The 24,637-nt window shown below is 34.2% G+C and overlaps 4 protein-coding genes across 4 annotated transcripts; all 4 read right to left on the bottom strand.

The window, feature by feature from the left end:
* Nucleotides 1-2,913: 2,913 nt before the first annotated feature.
* Nucleotides 2,914-6,349, bottom strand: LOC120274817 (eukaryotic translation initiation factor 5A). The gene is made up of 6 exons (XM_039281350.1): nt 6,208-6,349; nt 5,979-6,118; nt 4,894-5,016; nt 4,759-4,815; nt 4,594-4,668; nt 2,914-3,321 (listed from the first exon to the last, which is right to left on the bottom strand). Exons 2-6 carry the CDS (start codon nt 6,099-6,101, stop codon nt 3,220-3,222), a joined length of 480 nt encoding a protein of 159 aa, XP_039137284.1. The 5' UTR covers nt 6,102-6,118; nt 6,208-6,349; the 3' UTR covers nt 2,914-3,219.
* Nucleotides 6,350-7,907: 1,558 nt separating this feature from the next.
* Nucleotides 7,908-11,506, bottom strand: LOC120274595 (probable mitochondrial saccharopine dehydrogenase-like oxidoreductase At5g39410). Its single transcript, XM_039281142.1, is given in 3 exon segments — nt 7,908-8,485; nt 8,487-8,744; nt 10,351-11,506. Coding segments are annotated over 3 exon segments (1,350 nt in total). The 5' UTR covers nt 11,011-11,506; the 3' UTR covers nt 7,908-8,053.
* A 95-nt stretch (nt 11,507-11,601) lies between these two features.
* LOC120274594 (pentatricopeptide repeat-containing protein At1g06140, mitochondrial-like) lies at nt 11,602-14,182 on the bottom strand. The gene has a single exon (XM_039281141.1). It carries the CDS (start codon nt 14,161-14,163, stop codon nt 11,779-11,781), a length of 2,385 nt encoding a protein of 794 aa, XP_039137075.1. The 5' UTR covers nt 14,164-14,182; the 3' UTR covers nt 11,602-11,778.
* Nucleotides 14,183-14,284: 102 nt separating this feature from the next.
* Nucleotides 14,285-14,691, bottom strand: LOC120274596. The gene has a single exon (XM_039281143.1). The coding sequence runs from the start codon at nt 14,669-14,671 to the stop codon at nt 14,306-14,308; it is 366 nt and encodes a 121-aa protein (XP_039137077.1). The 5' UTR covers nt 14,672-14,691; the 3' UTR covers nt 14,285-14,305.
* Between the last annotated feature and the right edge of the window lie 9,946 nt (nt 14,692-24,637).

The following is a 24,637-nucleotide window of genomic DNA, read 5'->3' as shown; positions in this document are numbered from 1 at the left end:
GTGGCATCTCTTGAGCCGCTTCATCATCTATCAATATTCTAGCACTTATCTTTGTTGTCTCCATGACTTGATACTTTTTATCTATAGCTTGTAGTTCCCACCACTTCTTCTTCTTCTTCTATGTCCTCTTTTGTCATATCCTTATCTTGGTGGGTTTTTTTAATGAAAAATTTTATTTATTTATTTTATTAAAAATATAAGTAATTTTGTAATTTTCTAAAAATAAGTTCAAAATAAAGTTTAATAAATATATATCACGTACCAGTGAGTCATATGTATGAGAAATAGTGATTTTATCCCTAGATCTTCTATAGAAAAAACAGTGGTTTCACTCTTTCAAAAGATATAAAACAGAAAAAATTTCTAAAAAATCTATAAATTACCATAATTAGTGTATCTTCATAATTATATATTTTTTATAATTTTTTAAATAAAAAATGTTTATCGTCAATATATACGCTATTATTACTGTAACATAGAATAATGTAGTTGGGGCAATTTGAAAGCAAAATACAGTATATGTATCTTCAAAGACAGAGAAATAAATGATTAAATAAGAATGGGTAGTTTGATAAAAAGAATAGTTTTGTCGCATTTTCTCAAAAAAAGAAAGAAAAAAGAAAGAGTTATTTTATTGACTCATTCTCTGTCTTTGATAATAAATTATTGAAGTAAATCTTGAAAGTGACAAAAAGAAAAACCAGTCATTTGGTAATGAGGAAAAAAAGAATAAGAAAAACTTTTGGGACTTGGTCCCCATTCATATCTAATTGAGAAAGGCAAGGTTTCTATCCAACCATTTTGGTACTATGTTTTGATATTTTGGGTTTCCCAACCTACTCCCAGTGTTGTAAGTTGGTACGTTAAATTCTTACCAAAATGTAAGCGTGTAAGTATTTGAATGATACAGTTAGTTAGTGTGTAGGACAATATAACTTTATTTAAAAAAAATAATATAAATATGTTTTATTAACAAAGAATTTATTTCTAAAAAATTAGTTAAATCATCATAACTGGTACACCTCCGTACTCATTTATACTTTGCTTTATCGCTTATTAACTTTATCAAAAAATAATAATAATTTTTTTACCACCACTGTAATAAAGTACTGGTGTTTTATTCCTCTGTTTTACTTAAATATTGAAAATCTCACTTGTGATTTATTTATAATTAAAAAAACACTATTAATTACTATTGATTTATTTATTTTTTTAATATACATCACAATTATATTAAATAAAAAGAAAAAATAGAACAAAGTAACATTATAAGATATGAAAGTATTTACATACTTACATGTTCCACTAGTTTTGGAGGTAGGCGCCTATAAGATTAAAAGGGAAAAAAAATCCATTAAGGTAACAAATACTAACCACGGTGTAGGAGATCATCCATCTTATTTAAGCACCTTAATCAAGCTTAATATTAATCACCATGTCTTCAGGATCATTGGTGTGAAAATTCAAAAACTAAAGATTTTATTTGACGGTGAAACCGAGTCTTCTAGCTTTATTCTAACCTGATAAATCATTAAACTTGATTTTAATCTCTACAAAATAAAAATTTAGAATATGACTATCATCATTAATTTATTTAAACTAAAATATTTTTTTTTTAAACATCTAAAATCTCAACAATAATAATAATTTTTTTTGATAATTTTTTTTTTCTCATGATATTGAAGAAAGACCACAAAATTATCTTCATTTTGATATTATTATTATTATTATTATTATTATTTTGTTGCATTATTATTTGTTTGCAAGGACCACATAGTATTTCAATAACATAATAAACAATTTTATTTTTAATTAAAAAATTTAAACTGTTCTTGGATGAGCATAGTTTGATTTTCTGACTACATTGGTTAGTAAATAAGCTGACCTCAGACACATAATAATTTCAACTTCATTATGTAATTATATAAACCATCATTTTAGTTTAAAATATAATATATATATATATATATATAATATGTCAATATGTGTGGCTTGTGACAAATTGGAAAATTTAATTTTGTGATGTGATTTATGTTGTTTTCATTGAACAGACTTTGAAGCTGAACCATAGACATTTCTAATAAATTGCAAGCGTACAATTATACAGTTTCTAGAAAATAAAGCCTTTTTTAATTCAAAGAAAAATAAATTGAGAAGAATACCTGAAAGTCTTTCAACCTTTGCCATGCTTATCTGGATATCAAAATGTTCCATCACTATGATAGATCTGAAGGTTAACACAAAGTCATTCCACTCAGAGACCATCAACAATGGTATTAAAAAACAAAAAAAAGAAAACTTATGCATACATATATATATATATATATATATAAGTGAACAGAAAGGACATGCATTACATTACATTATTTACATACATAAAGATTGATGTGATATAGTACAAACAATAAGGAAAAGAAACAGAAGAGAATCGTTGATTACCTTTGGACAAGGGGAAAACATGATGGTGCTATACATTTGGTTTCTTTCCCTGTCTTCAAAAGTTGAGAACCAATGGTTGACCAATCAATATCCACATAATATAGGACTGGAGTGCTTTAAAAGTTCAAAAAAAAATTATTTATATTGGGTTTTCTATAAAAGCAGAAACTGTAAAAAAAAAATTTGAAAAACAACTTATTTTAAAAACTAGTCATGACCAGCTTACAGCTCCTACTTCTACAGAAAAACTAATCAAAACACAAAATACAAAACAAATGCTTAACTTATTCTGAAGAAACACTTTTTTTCCAAAAACACTTCTAATAAAATGAAAAAAAACACTTTTTTTCCGAAGCTAATCCAAACAAGGCCATATAATAATAAAAATTGGAACCAAACCGTTTGGCTTAATCAAACAGGATATAAATAACACAAGCCACTCAAGATAAAAAAAAACACACACACTAGTAAAACTAATAATGGACAATAACCTCAGAGAGTTTGGTCATTCCATATAAACAAGTATTGACAAGCAGAGTACTATTGAATAGCAAGAGGAAGGTAACACATATTATCGTTAGTGTTCATCGACAAATTGGCCATTAACCACCAACAGCTCAGTTGGTTCATTGGATTTGAAGCCTAGAGCAAACCCAAAAGAAGGCTTGTGATTGCCATCTATATCTGTTTCAGAGAGCATAGCTTCTTATGTTTTACACAATCTAACACTTAAGAATTCACCAGCTATGACAGATAGAGCTGGTCGATGATACAGGAAAGCTACTTGGGACCGATATCTTTAAGGGAACAGATCTGTTCTTCACCCATTGCAGACATCACAGTCACCACCAAATCTTTTCCATCAGTAAAACCATCTTTGATCTATAATGCAACAAAATAATGCAGTTAGAAATATACAAATCAAACCAAATGGCATCAGAAACGAATAAATACTTATTACTCACTGGGTAGAAAATAAGGCCAATGCCTCAAGACATCCTATGACTCCTCCAATGGAATAGATCAGTTTATTATCATAATAATAATTTTTTTTTTTTAAATTTTAAATTTTGATGCAAACTTATCCTCTTCCCCGTGTGTGTGCGAGCGCGAACGCGTGTGTCTGGGCATGTGAGCATGCATGTGTGTAGAGCTGTGTTTTTGGTTAATTTTACTTAATGAAGACAAGCTTATCCTCTTTCGCCAAACTTTTGACAGTATGTGTGTGTGTGCACCGTGTGTCTGTAGCACTGTTTTTGGTTAATTTTACTTTATGGTGCCAAACTTATCCCTTTCTCCATTAAGTGGGTTGTGTGTGATGTGTCTTTGTGTTTAATTGTGCTTCATGATGGCAAACTTATCCTCTGTGTTGGTTAATTTTACTTTTTATGCCAAACTTCTACTTTTCTCCATACTTTAGATTGTTTGTGTGCTTGTGTGCATGTGTGTGTGCATAGGCGCCTGCATGACTTGAACTTTATCCTTTACTCCAAGATTTAGGACATGTGTGTGTGTGCACATGCATATCTTGTGCCTTCTTAATCACAGCCACCTGTGTGTGTGTGTGTGTGTGTGTGTGTGTGTGTGTGTTTCTGCATAATCATGGTCACTCTAGTAGAGTCAATAAAGTTTATTGTTCATCATCCTAAGTAAAAAATCAATCAAAAGAAATCTTACAAAACAAGTCCGGACAATTTTACTTGAGTAAAAACTCTCAAGAACAACTTGTAAAGGAAGCTAAAAATAACAGAAAAATAAAAACAAGTTGAAAAAAAACTAGATGCAATACTAGAAATATTATAAAATTCATTCAATATAAAATACTGGTAGCTTTTGAAACTTTGGCAATATCTGAAATTAATAAATACATGTTCTTCCTCATTATAAACTATCAAAACAAAGGAAACTCATATTAATAAAAAGTTGAGAGAATTAATTTGCCAAATATTCCAAAAATTTTATCATAGGGATAAAAAAAATTAATATAAGGTTAAAATTCATTGAGATCTTTGGTTCAGAAGTATTTATACATCAAAAGCATGCAAAAAGAATTATTTATATGGTACAACATTGTTCAGCCCTGACTATTTTGAAAAGCTGATATAAAGCAGATTCAATCACATAAAAATATTTAACAGAATGAGGTAAATTCACCTGACTGAGCAGAGCTTCATCAGTTGGAAGTCTCAGGTCATCCTTTGTGTTACCATTTTCAGTCAGCAGACTAACCTGTTACAAAATCAAGTGTGAAGGAGTGTTGACAATAACAATAAGCAAAATAAAGCAATTTATATACATAAAAGGGAGTCAGAAGCATACAAATCCATCTTCAGAGATATCAATCAACTGATAGTCAGTCCTGTTCACATGGGGAACCTGTGGCACAAGGGAATGCTCACAAACAATAACTATTACCAAGAGTAACATGCTAGGTAATGATATTAATTCGCTTACATCGCAGTTATGAGATGAAGGCACGATATCTTCAAGCTTTTTTCCATTGAAAATATCTATGGCAACAAAGTGGCATTTTGCATGTCCATGCTTGCCAGTCTTGGAAGTAGAGACCTCCACGACCTAATCCACAGAAGAAAGCTAAATCAATCAGAAAATCAATGCAATAATTGCATGCAATTACCATTCTGTAGGTCCACATAAGTGATGCATTAACATGATGAACCATACTTGTCTCTTGAGCTCATACCATGGTGCACAACTTTTATCTTAATGTTGAGTAAACTTCAAAAACTTATTCACATAAATGAATACATAAGCAAAAGACATCCAGAAATACCATCATTATGCTGTAAAGTTCTTGCTATTGAAGTCTATAGGTTCACATGTCTGATGCATAACCATGGCATACTACATGAGCCTCTAGAGTCCAAATCATGGTGCAAAACGTAAACATCACAAAATTACTCGCATAAACAAATGTACCATAATCATCATGTGGGATTCTTGCTCCTTTGCCCCTACAGGAGTTTTAAGAATCAACACCAAGAAAAATATCACCAAATACTAATTAAAAACCTAGTGAATTCAGTGTTCTAAGGTTCACACCGCAAGAAAATCATTGTATAAAAACACTAGTTTTCTGCAACCTTAGAAGAGAAAAAAATGACCACAGGTAAAATCACTCCGTAGGACAGTATACAATCACTGCCTCATTCAGCAGCAACACGAGCGGCAAAAGTTCAAGATTTTGGAGTAGTTGAGAACAATTAATTTGATTAAAAAAAAAAAAAAGGCATTTCGCTAGTTATCTTTCAATCTGAATATCAATTTTCTCTTGAACATGCGCTTATTAGCATCAAGAACAACAAAGAAATGAAATCCAACAAATACAAACCTACAACAATCAAAAGAAAACAATAATCAACAAAAATGAAATCAGATCATAACATGAGGCCAATAATCAAGTAATCAATTAATCATAAGAATAAACACAACAAAACGGATTGAAAACATAGAACAAGTCGAAACAACAACAAAATCAAGCACACAAGAAGGTTATAAGATAAGATTGAAAGCAAGACCTTGCAAGGACGGTTCTTGATGACGATGTAGCCATTCTTTCGGATGGTTCCGGCTTGCTGGGGATACGTCTTCGACGCTCCCGCATCGGCCTTGGATTCAAAGTGATGCTCCTCGTCCGACATCGTTCCTGCAAATCAAACTGCAAAAAGAGCATCAATTAGATGAGAAAAAGGGAATCAAGAAACCCTAGAATGAGAACGAGAACGAGAACGAGAACGAAGAGATCACCTCCGAAGTTCGAGAGAGAGAGAGAGAATGAGCGCGGAGAAAGAAGGAAGGGTGTCAAAAATATCAAGGGAGAAGGGGTCCACGTGTACGGTGGATGTGAAGGGGCATGCAATCGCGTTGATGGCACGCTGGAATATATGCGGTTGTGATTGGCTGTGATACACTCAACAGCGTACAGGGTTAAAAGATCAATGACCTGTCAATTTTTTTTTTTAATGTTTTTTTGCTTTTTTTAATAATAACAAATATAAAAATAGTATTCATGGAATGAAAATTTACATTCTTTCATTATTATTTTTTTGAAAAGATTAATTTATTTTTATTATATGAATTCTAAATTTAAATATTTAATCGTAAAAGATAAAATAAACCGAAAACCCCTCCCTAAACTCTAAACTGAAAATCACAAACCCCCATAGGAGGTTGTGAATTTTTGTTTAGGGTTTATGGCATAAGATTTAAAGTTTAGGGTTTAATATTCATGGTAGAATATAGATTTTGTAGTATTTGGGTTTATAATTTTAGATATAGTTTTATAATTTTTTAAAAATGTTAAGAATTTAAAAACTTTTAAGGTTCAACTTTGAAGTTAATATAAAAAAAATAATGATGTGGATGAGAATGCGGATGACAAGTTGGGCATTCGGGAAATCTATTCGATAAACATATTCGGTAAAAATAGCATCACTCATAACATGATCTTAATTTTCCCACATGCAAATCTATCCGATATAGTAATTAATCTATAAATCATACGGTCGTTAGTAATTAATCTATAAATCATACGGTCGTTAAGCCACTATAACTACTGTTTCATTATGTCTATCTATCTCTTTGATGTCCTTTATATTTGTCACTTTAAAGATGGTTAAATTTTTGTGAACATATTTTCTCATAAAAGCCCATTGTACCTCTTTTGACCTGACATTATGTTATATACTCCATCATATAGCATATAATACATAGTTAAGAATAGATTTATTTTCTTACATTTTGCTCAAATGCCTTAAACAATCATCCAATGATTGCCCCAATGATATTATAAATATTATTAAACACTTATGTATATTGGTCAATGATAGTATAAATATTATTAAACACATAAGTATACCAATCAATATATATATATATATATATATAAGTTGGACCAAATAACCTAAGCGAACACACAATTATTTTCATGCAATCAAGGAAATGAAAAAGAACACCTGGTCTCGATTAGATGCGCTGTGTGCACTGCCCTAACACTGAAGTAGCACCTACCGATGTGAATAGTTTCTCTCTAAGCGCTAGGATACACTAACCCAACTTATCGCGGTCCCATAACTTAGCATGTTCAACTCCGGATTTTCTATAGTGTCGCCCTAGGCCGAAAAGGAAAGAAAAGAAGGATGATTGCATGAGACTACTGATGGTCAGCCAGTGAATGAAGGATTAAAGAGAAAAACATGTGTAACCCTATCTTACCCTCTATCCTTAAATATATATACATCGACAATATCCGTTGGGTTAAAATTAATGGTCAGAAAATTATCCGTTGAGAAGTAAAGAATAATAAATAAATAATAAATTAAAAAATAATAATAATTGTAGACCCTCAGGTTTGGGTGTCACACTGGAAAAGGGCCTTGGACCAGCCCAAATCCAACAATATATACCTAAACCAACATTAGAGATCTGAGAAAAAGAACTCAACACCATGAAAAAGTCATTTATCTCACTGATTTTGCATAGCATTTACAGGCTTCACCAAAAAAAACATAACATGGTCTGGAGAAAGAAGTATCACAAGCTCACAAGTTTGTAAGTGAATATGAGTTATTATGCAGCGAAAAATCACAAGCAATCAATCAGACAAAGCTCTCTTTGAGATGAAATCGAAAGAAATACCATTTTCTTGCAGTCGTTCTTGAAGATCGGTCGGGACAAAGACGATTCCAGGCGGAAAGACACCTCCTTTCGGCAACTTCCCTCGCTGGCCCAATACAATCAGCGCACATTGGATTAAGATGATCGGTGTGGTTAAGTATCCAATCTCAGGTCCTGATACCCTGGTGATAATTTCAGTATCTGGCTTAGCACCCTGTGAAGCAAGACTAACATCACTGTAGCCATGGCCAAGGAACCACATCTTGAATGTAGCACTATTCACCTCTTCCTCTGTTGGCCCTGCCTTCCGGAACCACCCGAGGGAGAAGAATTCCGGGAATTTTAGGAGAAGTTTTCTTCCGAATGACATCTTTCCAAAGAGGCCAATGAATAAACCAGTTACCATTACCCAGCAAGAGACCCAGCAGAGATTTTGTTCCGATCTTCACACCAAAATGAACAGGCTTCACTGTCGACCAAAGACGAGTTCTCCTCTCTATGTCCTCTTCACTTTCGTTGACTCCCGGAAGACCGTCTGGGTTCTCTGTAAGAGCTGCCAGCGTTCTTCGAACAACAATGGAATCTGCAGAAGGTAGCCTGACAGCCCAGAGGCCAAAGGTCTTCTGATGCTCTAACGTCGGTCCTCTAGGAGGCGGAGGTCCTGGAATCTGCAAGGGTAAATGCCTTGCAATTATGCATTATGCATTATCTTTTTCATTTTACATTTTGCTCCCAAACGTAAATATACTGGTAGTTAAATTTGAAATTGCTCATGGAAATACTGAGTCGAAAGTACACAATTAGTCCTTTCAATTACATTAAATTTGAAATTGCCATTTGTCCATCCACTAGATTATTTTAGTATTTAATTCAATTAGGGTCTCATAGAAAGACCAAAATAAACATATTTGTGTCATCCATAGACAAGGGAACATAGTTGAGCAGTTCAGGACCAAATGTGTGTGAGAGAGAGATATGATGATGATGGCACAAAGAAAAGAATTGTGAAAATTAATAGCAAACCTGCATACGTACGAGCAACTGCTAAGAGATCTATAAGCTGGCCAATTTAATTCGAATCTTTCTTCAGCCAATACAACTGTCACTGCTAGAATCTAATCTTACTAAAAGCAAATAAAATCATTGGAAAAGATGTGCCAATACCCGATAGTTTAAGCAATTAAGTCATGATACACATGCGTATTATATGATGTCAGGCCGTGTGATTCTTAGTGTTTTGACAGGGGACTAATTCTTTCCAGCTTGGCTTTAGCAGGCTTTGCAAACATATGATTATTGTCCGACAAGTTTTAGTATCTAGCTTGGCAACCATGCTACAGAAAAGGTAAGTGTTCGTGTAATCAGCTAATGATCTAATAAACCAATTTCAAGACCAAAAAAGGTATTATCAGCTAAAGCCTAAAAACTTTGCAAGAAGCACTGTGAGGTCATACAGGCCTTCAAAACATTAATGCATATAATCCAAATTTCTAACTACATTTTGCTTTTTCTAACTAGTAATGTCACATACGGATTTCCATGTAGAATAGATTCTCAGCTATTGCTGAAAATCAAACAATATGAAAGATAAAGAAGCAATGTTTTATATAATCACACACATCTCACACACTCAACAGGAAAATTGAACTGACAGCGAAGAAGATAGCAGCCATGTAAGGCATGCTGCCAATGATTAATTGGGCTCCTATTGCATAAAGGAGCTGATGTTTATCACTCTGAAAGGAAAACAAGGCAAGATCGCTTCAAGACATGGGTAAGGAAGATTGAAGGTACAACACAAGAATCACACCCTTGAGGTTAGTTTGAGACAAAATGCAGGAAAAGAACAGGAATCAAAAGTATAATTTGTCGACTTGTGGTTGGAAAAATGAAAATAATGAAATAGATCACCAAATGGCTAAAAAAATTCAGACCATCTTCCTATTGATTCAATCCCATCACAACTTTAATTCGTGTTCAATTAATATGAAATAAAAGAACAAGAAAACGAATGGAAAATGATCTACATGTTGTTTCATTTAACCTTCTCATCATCTTCTCTAATTTCCTCGATTATCACTCCATCAATGACATGCTAAATCATGCACTTCTCACAACATTGTCAAGAAAAATTGCAGTCCTAAGCAACAAGACAATATCTTGGCGGAAAAAAAAGAGAGAACAATGCAATCAATCTCCTAGCAATGAGAATGTCATGCAACATATAAAGAAGAACAAAGAATGATAAATTGATGAAGATGAAGAGAAACTCACCAAAGGCCTTGCTCTCCTCGGCCTCGAACGCCGGAGCTCCTGCAGCTTATCAGCATTAGCAACGCCAAGCACAGCAGATTCGTAAGTCCCCACATTCCCCACAATCTTCTTCTCCGACTCCAAGCTCAAGTACGCCTCCACACAGTTCGGCGCCGATGGCGCCACCCACTGCCTCGAATTGAAAACAACCCCCAGTTCCGCCGGCACCGAATCAAACCCGCAAGCTGAAACAACCAGAGACCCATTCTTCGCCGCCAATTCATGGAATTCCACCTCCATGCGCTCCATGAACTCAGGCTCCCCACTGATATCAAGGTAGTCAGTGCCGGCGGAAACGCAGGAGGCAACGACGGGCGAGCCATAGATGCGGAATGGGCCGACGCAGCTGAGGACGAGGCGAGCACGACGGAAGAGAGGGATCAGTGAATCAGAATCGGAAACGTCGGCGTGGAGGATCGGGATGTTTGGAGGGGGATTGGGCGTGGAAGCCCATGCTAGGGTTTGGGAGATCTTGTTAGGGTTTCGGCCGGCGAGGGCGAGGGTTCTCAGAGGGGAAGCGGGAGTCGAGAGGAACTTGAGAGCTTCGCGAACAACGTACTTTCCGGTGAACCCTGAAGCGCCGAGGATGAGGAGATCGAAGTCTCGAGGATCGGACGCCATGGATTCCGGCGAAGTGGTGGTGGCGCTAGTGCTAGAAATGGATTTTGCTTGTCTTCACCGCCGAATTAGGGTGCTTTTCGCAAAAGTGGCATGGATTTTATGCAAAAGAATACCCGAAAAGTTAAATAAATAAAAGTTTTCGAAATTTCTGGGGTTTTATGCAAAAATATCATAAAGTTCTGCGATTTTGCAAAAACAAAACCCAGACTTTGTATTTAGGATTTACGCATTTCTTACCAAAAAAACCCCCAAAAAAGAAAATTTTCAAAATTTCAAAATACTAGACTTTGCTGCCGATGAAATTTTAAGATTTTGCAGATAAACCCGGAAATAATTATTAATAAACCCAGAGTGTTTGCGCAAAAGTAAACACCCTCCCAATTGCTTAAAAGTCCTCAAAACTTTTTATTCTTATCATGTAGTCTCCCTCTGGGTTTTCTAACTATTAAAAAATATGGTTCAAAAAACTTTCACATAATTTGTCCCTCCAGATTTACAGAGGGATCTTTTTGAAAAATAGAGAAAAAAACAAATAGAAACACCAAGATAAATTTAATATCTGTAAAAACTCAAAAGTGTAGAGAAATTAAGTATAACTTGCAAAGAAAATATCAGCAATCTTTATATCTCAGAAGATAAATGAACAAAGTAATTAACAATCAATCAACTACAAAACTCTACCATGATGCTTTGCAGGTAATTTCATTATTGCTCATGGCTGCTCTAACTAGAGATGATTAATCTATACAATTTGTAGAGAAATCAATCTCAATTTTCTAATTCTACTAAGCTATAACCAGGCATTTTTCGCAAACCTCTTTCTCTGGCAACAAGTCTCAAAGTTGCGGCGTCGCGCCACTTACCAGCCTCGGCGTAGATGTTGGAAACCATGGCAAAAGTAGTAGAATTCTGAGGATCAAGTTCAAGGAGCTGCAAACCAATGATCTCTCCCAATTGAGTGTTTCTATGAACTCGGCAAGCACCGAGCAAAGCAGACAATGCACTGGTCTTATTTCGCAAAGGAGAACAGTTCACAAACTCATATGCTTCCTCAAGATGACCGGCTCGGCCTAATAGATCAACGATGCAACTGTAGTGTTCTTCTTGTGGTGCAATTGAGTATTTGGATTTCATGGAATTGAAGATATCCCTGCCCTCTTCTACCAAGCCAGCATGGCTGCAAGCTGAGAGCACTGAAGAGAATGTCAAGCTATCTGGTCTAAGATTTTGGTTTTGCAATTGATGAAAGAGCTTGAGGGCCTCTCGGCAGTACCCGTGCATCCCGTATGCAGATATCATTGTGTTCCACAAGTTCAGTGTTTGATCGGCCGCATTACAGAAAGTCAACTCAGCCAAATCCAGCCTTCCACATTTTGCATATGCCATAATTAGAGCGCTAGTAATTGCTGAATCTCTTTCCGGCCGAATCCTGTAGATGTGCCCTTGAATTTCTTTTATCTGTTCTAATAAGCCGAGCAGGGAAAGTGCCTGAATCAAGGTAATAAGAGTCACTGAATCAGGCTTGTCACCATTTCTCTGCATTAGCCGAAACAAAGCCAGAGCTTCATCTGCATGACCTTGATTTACATAACACATCATCATTGTAGTCCATGAAACCAAATCCTTATTTGTCATTGAGTCAAAAAATTTTCTTGCAACATCAATGGATGCACATTTGGTGTACATGTGCAGAAGTTGATTGGAAACATCCATGTTTGTTTGGAGACCCTGACGGAGTACACAACCATGAATACATCTACCTCTTCTTAGATCTTCCAAATTGGCAAATCCTGACAACAGAACTAACAAAGTAACTGTATTTGGTCTCACCCCTTCTTCAAACATCCAATCGAGCATTTTGATCACCTCGTCAATTTCTCCATTGCGAAGATATGCAGAAATAATCACATTAAATAAAATTGTGTCTCTCACTTTGAGCCAATTAAACAATTCCCTAGCATTGTGTACTTTACCACATCTCGAATAACCATCGATGAGAGCAGTAGTGAGGACCAAATCAGGAGGGAGCTCCCTTCTGATTATATATCCATGGATGCTTGTGACCAGATGCACATAGGTTGATTCACAACAAGCTGACAGAACATTCGCTAAGGTGATTGAGTTTGGGTACAAGCCTTCTTGATGCACCATCTGACAGAGGAGATGCAAAGCTTCAGAACTACGATCACAATCATATGAATTGATGCCTGCAATCAACGCATTCCATGAAGCAACAGACCTTCTCATTTGTCTCAGAAAAGATACTGCTTCCACCTTAGCACCACATTTAGCATACATGTCGACCAAACTAGTCTCGAGAACTTCATCTGAAAGATCAATTCCTCTCCTCATAGCATAGCAATGAATTGATCGACCTTCATGAAGAGCTTCCACCTTCCCCGCAGCCTGAAGCAAACTCACCAGCGACACTCGATTGGCATCCAATCCCTCCCTATGCATCTCACAGGCAATTTGAAAAGCTTTCATCACATGAAAACCAGCCTGTTGTGCATACCCAGTGATCATTGAGGTGTAGGCCACAATATCTTTCTCAAAAATCTCCTCAAACACCCTATCTGCATCTTTCATAATTCCACATTTGAAGTACAACTTGACAAGAGAAGGAACAACGAATTTATCTCCATGCAATCCAACTTTATAAGCATCACCATGAATTCCTCTTCCAAAGTCCATCATCCCAAGCTCATGACAACTCTTCAAACCAAACACAACGGCAGAACTATCAACACCAATGTCCTGCATCTTCAAACATGAATATAACCTCAAAACCTCCTCAAAATATCCAGCTCTAGAATACCCGACAATAGCCGAATTCCAAAGAGAAAGATTCCTGTTAATGATTCTATCAAACACCAATCTGGATTCCCATAAAGCACTGATATCAGCATAAGCATTCACAAGCTTGGATCCCAGAAAAATATTATCACCAAATCCACAAGCAAAGATGCAAGCATGAACCTTCCTCAGAGATCCAGCATCAACACAGGCTTCAAGATGAGAAGCAAATCTCTCAGTAGTATAAACATTTCCAAATGTCATCTCTTTTCTACAAACACTTGATATTCTCCGAGAACCAACGCTATTGATCAACAAAGGAAGCATCTTTCCAACAAAAGGAGCTCTCAAATGCATGATTTATTTATAAAAAAACAAAAAAACAAAAAAACAAGGGCATCGATTTACACTACAAATCTAGATTTCAGGGAAAAGATTGGCAACAAAAAAAGACTGGATTTAAAAGAGAGAAGAAAAAAAAATGCCCAAATTTCATAGCTCAATGAAGGAGCTTCTTCGTCTCCTCAGCCCCCGGAGATTTGGGAGGCATGCGAGGAGACGAAGCCTGAAAGCGAGACGAGAAGGTCAAGTGGGGAGGAAGGCTCCCGGTCGGCGACGGCAAGTCATCGGCGGCACCGCCTTCGTCGAAGTTTAGGGCATAACTCAAAGGGTCATACCGGAAGTCCGCAGAGTAGGGGCGTCGGCGCTGGCGCTGGCGCTGGCACCGCCGTTCGAGGAGCCCCGGCAGGTCACTGCCGTGCGACGCCGGCGGTTGCACGCGCTCACCGGCGCCGGCGGGGAAGAAGCAAGCGGAGAAGCAGGAGACGGAATGGCGATGTTGGTGTTGCCCTTTGAACTTTTCCATGGATTTTTCTAAAAGAATTCAAAACTAATAAAAAAGTGAACTTTTTTTTTGGTTGCTTTAAATTAGTTTTTAAAAAAAAGTTTCAAATTTTAGAATTATATATTTTTATGGGAATTATTGTTGCAAAATTGTGAGGCTGGAGTTAAAAAATAAAAAATAAAATAATAGTTTTTTTATAAATTATCTTTAATTTGTGTGGACAAAAAAATATATATATATTTAAGCTTTCTTGCTAAAATTGGAAAAACTCCAATGAAAATCAATAAAATTTGGGTAATTGTTTATTGCTTTTTTTCTATTTTTTTAAAAAAACTGATGGATTAGTTCATGATTTTTTTGTGTGTTAATAATCACTCATTTTTTTATATTTATTATTAATATTTATTCTTTTTTTCATGTTTTTAATGATTTAGATTATAAAAGTATATCTGAGATTTTGGTAGGAGATTATTTATGAAATTTAATAAATTGGATTAATTGTTGTACACCTTTTTTTCTTAATTTTGATATTAATTTAAATCATCTAAATTTAGCATATTTGATTTATAAATGTTTATTATTGACCAATGATCATTGAATCAGATATAAACAATTAGAAAAAATATTCAGATTTCATTATCATAAAAAGAGAAATATCATTCAAAACTTATTTTAAATTTCACCTAAAATTTAACTATTATTTGAAGAATTAAAGGTTATTCTTATTCAGTTCTTCAAGCTATTCATCAATAGCTCTAATTGATGGTCTTAAAAGTCAGAGTTTTACTAAATATTTCAAGCTCTCAAACTAAACTAACTAAGCCAATCAAGAGTTCAATAATATATTATTATATATTGATTATTAAGTGAAAAGTTTCTTACAATTTATAATGAAACTAGTAAAAAAAAAAAAAATTGAATGGGCCAAACACAAGTTAAAAGAGGAAAAATAATAAAATTTTTACTAAATTCTTTTTTAAAACATATTATTTTTTTATTATGTATACTAATTTATTTAAAAAAAGGATTTGTAAAATAAAACTCTCTCAAAAATATAATTGGTTAAAACTATATATAAATTTGTAAAAAAAACTTGGAGATTTATGAAACTGTATATACAAGTTTATAAACAAAACTGGGAAATAATTATAAAACATATATATTTAAATATAAAAAACCTAGAGATAGAATTTATTAAAAAAAGGGGCTATTAGCAATGGTCCCTCTTCGCCAACCCCTTGGTTGTGACAAATGATACAATAATAATAATAATAAATAAATAAATAAAAACCATATTGTTCTAATTTAGCAATAAATCCATCTTCAACCAAAATATAAACCAAACAAAAAATATCAATCAGAAACAAATTAGTCCAAATAGTCTTAACACATTGAAAAGATGTTCAATGTTCACATCAATTTGCTCCAAATATTGAAATTTATGACAAACAAACACAAACTGCAAGTCAATCAGAAGGCAATGCTGGTCTTTATTCTGATTCACACATCTGCTTCACTCCTGATTTTATTCATCTGAATTCACCAGAATATCTTTCTAACTACTGGTCTCAACTTCTCTGCACAAAAAATTCCATAAACAAATGTGATCTCGCAAGAAATTAGTATAAAGTTTAAATGAAACAGGCGAAAAACATTACCGGGCTGGTTTCTCCTTACACTGCGAGGTCGCCTTATTGGTGTTGCTATTTCGGGCACCACATTAGTCATACAAGTTGGTGTTTCCGGCGGTATCAGGCCATCAGTTTCGTCCTCTAAATCGACTCCAAGGTTTCTTTTAGGCTTCCCTCTACGCGTCGTGCCACCCTGTATCGACCACGGCATGCCTGCCTTCCTCATTGATGCTTCGAGCTTTTGAAGATCTTCGATCACTTCATTTCTTGATAAAGATACAAGTGTAGGCAATACATCTTTTTGGAAATCTCTCTTTTGTCTCCTCTTCTTACCTTGGCCTCGGCGAGCCATGCCAAGAAGAGAGTCAGCTGCATTCGACTTCTTTTCACTTGAATTCTCCCTCGATATCGGCCCCGACCATTTGCTGTACTCTTCCTCCTTTACCTCTTCAAGTTTCAGTGTCATTGCCTCGAAGGAGTCCTCAGCATCCTCAGCTGATAAAACTGTATCAGCAAACCAAGCTAACTTGCTATTCAAATTCTTGGAATGAATGTGAGTATCAACTGACAGACCAACCAGGTTAATTGCTGCAGCTCTGCAAGGCTTAAAGTAAGAATACCAAAATTCATCTTCGTCGAATTGGTCTGGACTGAGAGGCGGCAGGATTGGTAGACGATGAAAGGGAGGAACATCCAATGATCCTGAGTTCAAGCCCATTTCTTCCTGATAAATTTCGGGGTCCTTTCCGGAACTACTCCCCTCAAACTCTTCATGCATTTTTCTTTTTCGACCGTGTTCCTGGATGCACACAGACAAACCAGTACTTAAATAGCTAGCTCCAAAGTTCGGCTGATCGAAGTTTTGTTTTGCGAATAGAACAGGAGCCGAGAGCAAAGCACTCTTAGTTTTCGGCTTGATGGAAGGAAAGCCAACACCTTTTACATGAAGCTTCTCTCTTTTTGGTTCAAACCTCGCAGCAACTTTACCACCACTAGAAATCATTGCAGGATAGGCCATCGAATATAGTTCATAATCGGAGTAAATAAAAGGCGATACTCCTCCCGGCCAACATGCATTCCCAGAAGATCCTTTATATGTCTGAAGTTTATCATTAGTATGGGTTGCATTGATAGAATTCAGCCAGATACCGTTCGGAAACCGTTCTGAATTCTCTGTTTCAATGTTTACTGGTGAAAAACCAGTAAGACATGGAAGTGATGGAGTAGCTGGGAAACCCGAAATTCCAAGCGGGTGACCGCTTCGATAGACTTGATTATTATTAGGTGCAAAAGTTTCATAAGACATCATAGACAGCAATGACGGTGGTGGTAGGAATTCATCGATAATTCTCGCTTTGGCTCTCCCTGTAAAATCAATGTAACAATGAAAATGCAACTCCATAGAAAAAAAAAATGCTTATAGAAAAGCTAGTTGTCAACATTCAAAACAAGAAATCAATGCTTATTATTATGTCAGCTGATGAATTTAGAAATTTTAAACTTTGAAACAAGCATAATTGATGAAGTATTTCTTACCAGCTCGACTATTAAATAGCCCGCACGCCTGCTTCAGTTTCTCAATTCTAGTTTCTTTGCCTTCAGGATTACCGAACATATCTAAACGAGATGTTGCTCGAGCACCATGCTGTTGAATGTCCATGACATTGCTTACTTTTGGATTTTCCGCTTCCTCTATGTCATCATCTTCTAGCATTTTATTCAGATCGATCATTAACCGTCTAGGACGAATGATTTCTGATTGCAGAGCCGATGTCTTGTTCACATCAACTGGCAGGTCTTGATCAGATTCAGTTTTGTCAATGTGATCAGTATTGACATCGGCATCAGCTGGATCACTACCAATCACTCCCCCGGGAATATTCAACATCTTCAACTGTGATGATTCGCCTTCCTGCAGTGAAATTCCACTTCCCTTTGCACCAATAGATGTCTTCATCTTATCAGTATCGGATAATAATCGGGATGCTAAAGAACTAGACCCTTGGCTCATCCTAAGCTCTCGCATAATTTCATTCTGTAGTTTAACAACACGGTGAAGCTCACTAACCTGAAGAACAAACACAAGATTATGCAAATAATAATCAATAAAGATATATACATTTCTTGATTTGTTCTTGTACCTGTCTTTTAAATTCAGTATCTTGTTCAATCAATCTTCCTCTGATTGTTGCCACATCCAAGTCCAATAGCGCGTTCGATGTATCCGGAATAAGACCAGCATCGAGATTCACATTTGAAGGTCTATCATGATGTGCCGAAGGCCCACTGCTCAGAGCCTCACCGGGAGCTCCAGTAGGAATAGTTTCACTGAGGTTCTTTTCAAATGGCTTCTCCGACGACGACATTCCTGTAAAATCTCAAGTATCACATGAAAAAACATGCATAAGAGTAACATCTTTAAGTGCTAATTTGAGTTGATTCGCAAAATATCTATGAAATGAACATAGAAGTGATCGTATAATAACGACAAATGGCATACGATGCAATACTTGTACACCGTGTATTTATACGTGAATTCATGCAAATTCATTTAGAAAGATTTCTATGACTATATTTATACCATTAAAGTGTAAGGCTAAGGTTTCGAAAGTCCAACAGAAATATTTCTAACATAATCTTACTCAATTAGCAATGCATACAAGTTCGAAAAAATGCTTGTAGTTTTAAAGGCAATTATATCTAAACGGGCATACAATTTCATAGAAACAGAAACAATAAAACCAAAATCAAGTACTAAACTAATCTAAAAGTAGTATAAATCACTTTCGAATCTAAATTATATAAAAAAATGTTTCCGGTTCGAGAGTATAAAGTAATCTAGCTCATCAATTTGGAAGTTCCACTTTAAGTAAAAGCCGAACCGTTTGAAAACATGTAGCAAATTACAGTAAAAGCAGAAGCATAACATCTCAGAAACATTACCACTATCAACAATAGATTAAAGTTACAGAGGTTGATTAACAAATAGAGCAAATGGAGTTGATGAAAAGATGGTCTAAGAATTTAAAACCTAAGCATAAAAATTGCTTAATAAATAGTATTTCTTACCGACACCACTATCAAATAGCCCACACTTCTGCTTCATTTTCTCAATTCTAGTTTCTTTGCCTTTAGGATTACCGGGCATATCTAAACGAGGTGTTGTTAGAGCACCATGCTGTTGAATGTCCATGACGTTGCTTACATTTGGATTTTCCGCTTCCTCCATGTCAACGTCTTCTGGCACTTTATTTAGATCGATCAGTAACTGTTTAAGACGAATGTTTTCTGATTGCAAAGCCGATGGCATGTCCACATCAACAGGCAACTCATGATCAGTTTCAGTTTTTTCATTGTAATCAATATCGACACGAGCATCAGCTGGAAGTTCACTGCCGATCACACCCCCGGGAATATTCAACATCTTCAACTGTGATGATTCGCCTTCATGTGGTGAAATTCCACTTCCCATTGCAGCAATAGACATCGTCATATCATCAGTTCCGGATAATAATTGGGATGGTAAAGAACTAGACCCTTGGCTCATCCTAAGCTCTCGCATAATTTCATTCTGCAGTTTAACAACACGGTGAAGCTCACTAACCTGAAGAACAAACACAAGATTATGCAAATAGTAATCAATAAAGATATATACATTTCTTGATTTGTTCTTGTACCTGTCTTTTAAACTCAGTATCTTGTTCAATCAGTCTTCCTCTGACTGTTGCCACATCCAAGTCCAATGGCGCGTTCAATGTATCCGGAACAAGACCAACATCGGGATTCTCATTTGAAGGTCTATCATGATGTGCCGAAGGGGGACTGCTCAGAGCCTCACCAGGAGCTCCAGTAGGAGTAGTTTCACTGAGGTTCTTTTCAAATGGCTTCTCCGATGACTGACATTGCTGTAAAATCTCAAGTATCACATGAAAAAACATGCATAAGAGTAACATCTTCAAGTGCTAATTTGAGTTAGTTCGAAAAATATCTATGAAATGAACATAGAAGTGATCGTATAATAACGACAAATGACATATGACACAGTACATGTACACCATCTATTTATACTTAATTCATGCAAATTCATTTAGAAAGATTTGTATGACTACATTTATACCATGATAGTATAACGGTAAGATTTCTTAAGTTCAACAAAAAATTAGCAATGTCGTACAAGTTCGAAGAAATGATTGTAGTTTTAAATGCAATTATATCTAAACGGGCATACCTTTTCATAGAAACGGAAACATTAAAACCAAAATCAAGTACTAAACTAATCTAAAAGAAGTATAAATCAATTTCGAATCCGAATTCTATCAAAAATGTTTCCGGTTCAAGAGTATAAAGTAATCTAGTTCACCAATTTGGATGTTCGACTTTGAGTAAAAGCCGAACCATTTGAAAACATGTAGAAAATTACAGTAAAAGTAGAAACATAACATCTCAGAAACATTACCACTATCAACAATAGATTAAAGTTACAGAGATTGATTGACAAACAGAGCAAATGGAGTCGATGAAAAGACGGTCTAAGAATTTGAAACCTTAGCAAATTGAGAACATGCATAAATTCAATTACATTGAATTATAAGACAATGTACACTAATTGAAATCAAGACCATTGATGCAAAGAAGATTGAACTGTGCTTTTCAATTTTGTTATTAAAAATAGCATGATCTAAGCATTAAACATTTATCAATAATCATTGGCATACAAAGATTTGGGGGCATTACCGACAAGATCGATCGGAAACGAAGAAAACAAAGAGAGAAACACGACAAAGCCGAAGTTTCCAAAAACAAATCGAAAACATTGAACCGACAAACCGTATCGCGACAAAGAAAAGAAGTAACTCTTAAAAATGATTGGATTCAAAGAGATCACTCCCAATCATCACAGAAACATAGAACAGGTACCATATAGATTAGATTGAAGCAACAATATCCAAAAGAAACACAATCCATAAATCAACATTGAAGCATCAAAAATTGAAATTGAAAACAACAACAACAACAAAAAAAAAACATGAAAACATTGAATCATCTGAACAAAAAAACAGAAATTGATAATCTAGATAAATATCAGAAATTAATCTGCAGATCCAGATCTTGAATTGACCAAAGAATTTCTGAAAAATTGAAATCGGTTCGATCTTTTTTACTGTGAATTATTCAATAGCTTTATCACAATCAATTAAATCAGTTTCCTAAAATGGAATTTCTGAAACTCAAACACAAGGATCAGAACAGATCTACCAAAATCAGTCATGTTCATCAATAAAAACTCACCAAAGAACTCAAACTCCACATCAGAAAAAAAAAATAAAGATAAAAAGAAAAAGAATAAAAAACTTGCAGCAAAAGTAATAGAGATCAAATCAGATATCTGACAGAAAAGCATGAAAAAAAACACAGTAAAAGATCAGTCAAATCAGACTGTGACTCACCATGAACAAGAGAAGGAAATCAAAAAGTAAAAAAGAGGAATCCCCAAATGCTCTCAAACAAGCATTGAAGAGAAAAGTACCATTTATTTCCACACTTGCATCTTCTTAAAAGATCAAAGTTCAAAGTCATAAAAGCTAGTAACAAACCAAGTGCAAGACCAGATGAATGAAGACCAAGTGTCAGCAAATAAAAATGGGTGCTTTTAGATACCAAAAAAAAGCAAGAAAACTCAACAAGAAAAACAAAAAACACAAGAATAATCAGCATCAAATCATGCATCAAATGATGCATCAAATGATCAAAAAAACATCATCAACATTAACAAATTATATAAAAAGTTTTTCATAAAACTCACTTCCAACTTTTTGTCCACTTCTTATCCATATCTCTCATTCTCTCTTTCTCTAAACATCTTTCTCTATGATCATATGATGTTCATCAGGGAATTTTTTTTTAAAAAAAAAATAAGGAAAAAAAGGAACATTAAATGAGAGTTTTCTAGTGAATTAAAAAGCTTTCCTTTTGTGGAACTTGAGGCAGTGGGGTCCACATTTGGATTCAGGGGCTTTTGAAGGTGGGATTCAAAGACAGTGTTTATCATTACCAAGTTATTTTATTTTTAATATAAATCTTAATTTAATGAAAAAATATTTTTTTTTTTGAGTGATTTTAAGTAGATTTTGTTAAGATTTCTTTCTAAATCCTCTCATATATTCATGGATTCAATGTTCACTGAACATTTTTATAAAATTAAATTAAAGGAAGTAATTAAGTTAATCAAGTTAATTAGTTAGTTAATTAATTAATTAATATAAAAAAAGGAAAGTTGATGTTATTGAGGAGGGGTATTTTGGTCAAAAAGAGTCATAGATTCTCTGACACGGACAGAAGTGGTAATAAATAAGAGTTTGGTCGTGTGGTACGGTTCCGGACTAAGAAAGATCTTGCGGCGGGAATTCGGATCCCGAGGCATACTGACGGCCATGATTGCGGGTCAGAAGATGTGACTCTTTTATTGGATAACTTGGTGAAAATGAATGGACCGAAACTGCCCCTTTATTCTTGCCTACGTCAAGACATTAGCGGGCCCCATAAAGGTCATATTCCTCACGCGGTGCACGAGTGTGAAACGTGACGTCCCTTTGATGAGGTCGCCGTCGCCGTCAACTTGATATTTTTGTTATTAATATATATATATATATATAATAATGGTTTTTAAAAATGTAATTATTTATATATATATTGTGAATATTAGAGAAAATTAGGTTGAGATTTGAATGTCCGAATTATTCACATTTGTATAAAAAAAAATTATATTTCGAGTTTTATTTAGAAAAAAATTACTTTTAATTCTATGAAAGTTTCAAAAATTTTCCAAATAGCTTTTTTGATATTTGAATTTTTCAGATAATTTTTTTTTTAAATACATTTCTCACTGTAACCTATCTTATAACATGTAATTCTTGCTTAATAATTATAGTTTTTGTTAAGTGTAAACAAATAATTTTTTTACTTAATATATTATCTTTTTGTTTAATATTTAATTTTTTTATTTAATATTTGTTTGGAGTTTGATTTGTTTTATGTTTTTTTTTATTTTATTATAAAAATTTTAATTAGTCAATTATTTTTTAATTTTATAATTTGGACATTGAATGAGTTTTCTTATAAAGTTTTCTTTTTTTGAAAAACACCTTATTTATTTTAAATTTTTAAAAATTTATTAAGAGTAAATTACTATGCAGTCTCTCAATATGGCCCTATAACATTTGTAATAACCAACATATCTCTACTTTTATTTATAATTCTTGTAGTCTTTTCTGACATCAAAACAATTTTTTTAATTAATATAATATCATAAAATACTCTTTTTCTTTTTTTCTTTTTTTTAAAAAATTTATTATTATTATTATTGTTCGTCATTCTTTTTTCTTCTTGAGTGTGTTCTTTTATTGTTTTTCTTTTTTTTTCTTTTGTTTAAGTATGCCGTCTTCTCTTTGGTTCATATTTTTTCTCTTCTTTTTTTTTTTAGAATATATTTGTTATATGACTTTATTAAAAAATTCTTCTTATATAGAATAAGATTTGGGGGAGAAAAAAAATAAGAGAATTGGGATTAAGTACAATAAATTTATAGATCTAAAAATGATGGATTAGACTAAATAACAAAGTATTGAATATGATTCGATCAGATATTGAACATTTAAGAATTTCTCTCTTTTCTATTTTACCAGAAGTATCCAATAAGTTATGATGATCGTAAGAGATTACTAACCAACTAGTTAATCTAACTTACTAAGTAAAGAATGAATATGAATTAAACTCTAAATGACACATAATAATGGATAAATGTAGCCTTTTATAAATGATTGATTAAATAAAGAATGAATATGGATTGACTCTCAAAAGATGGATAATCAAATGGTGACTTTAACTGATGCCTACGAGGAATAACTTATTCTTAAAGAGATGCTAATCAATTAATTACTCTAACTAACCCCCAAGAGATGAACCCAAAGAGATGGCTAATCAGCTAGTGGCTCTAAATAAGGAATGAATATGAACATAAATGATAATTAGTGACTCTAACTCACTAGCTACTAAAGATGTATGTGTAAATTTTTTTACAAAATTTTAAATTTGTGAAAGATATAGGTTCAAGTATATAAAAATTTTATTTTAAACAAATTGTACTAAATAGTTTATAGTTTAGTAGTTAAAATGTGAACATTCAAGGAAGAAATTGTTGGCTATTCTGTTTTAGAAATTTTTTAAAAAAACAGACATCTTAATGTTATCGGTAGATTTGAGAGACCTTAAGATTAACTAGAATTATATAAGAGTGTTTTAAGACCTTATTTGATGTTTTTACTCTGTATAGAAGCAATATTTTTTATTTCAATTTAAG

This window comes from Dioscorea cayenensis, chromosome 13 (genome assembly GCF_009730915.1).
Source record: "Dioscorea cayenensis subsp. rotundata cultivar TDr96_F1 chromosome 13, TDr96_F1_v2_PseudoChromosome.rev07_lg8_w22 25.fasta, whole genome shotgun sequence".
Classification (NCBI taxonomy): domain Eukaryota; kingdom Viridiplantae; phylum Streptophyta; class Magnoliopsida; order Dioscoreales; family Dioscoreaceae; genus Dioscorea; species Dioscorea cayenensis.
Note: the sequence above shows the minus strand (reverse complement) of the source record. Positions and strands in the feature narration are given on the sequence as shown.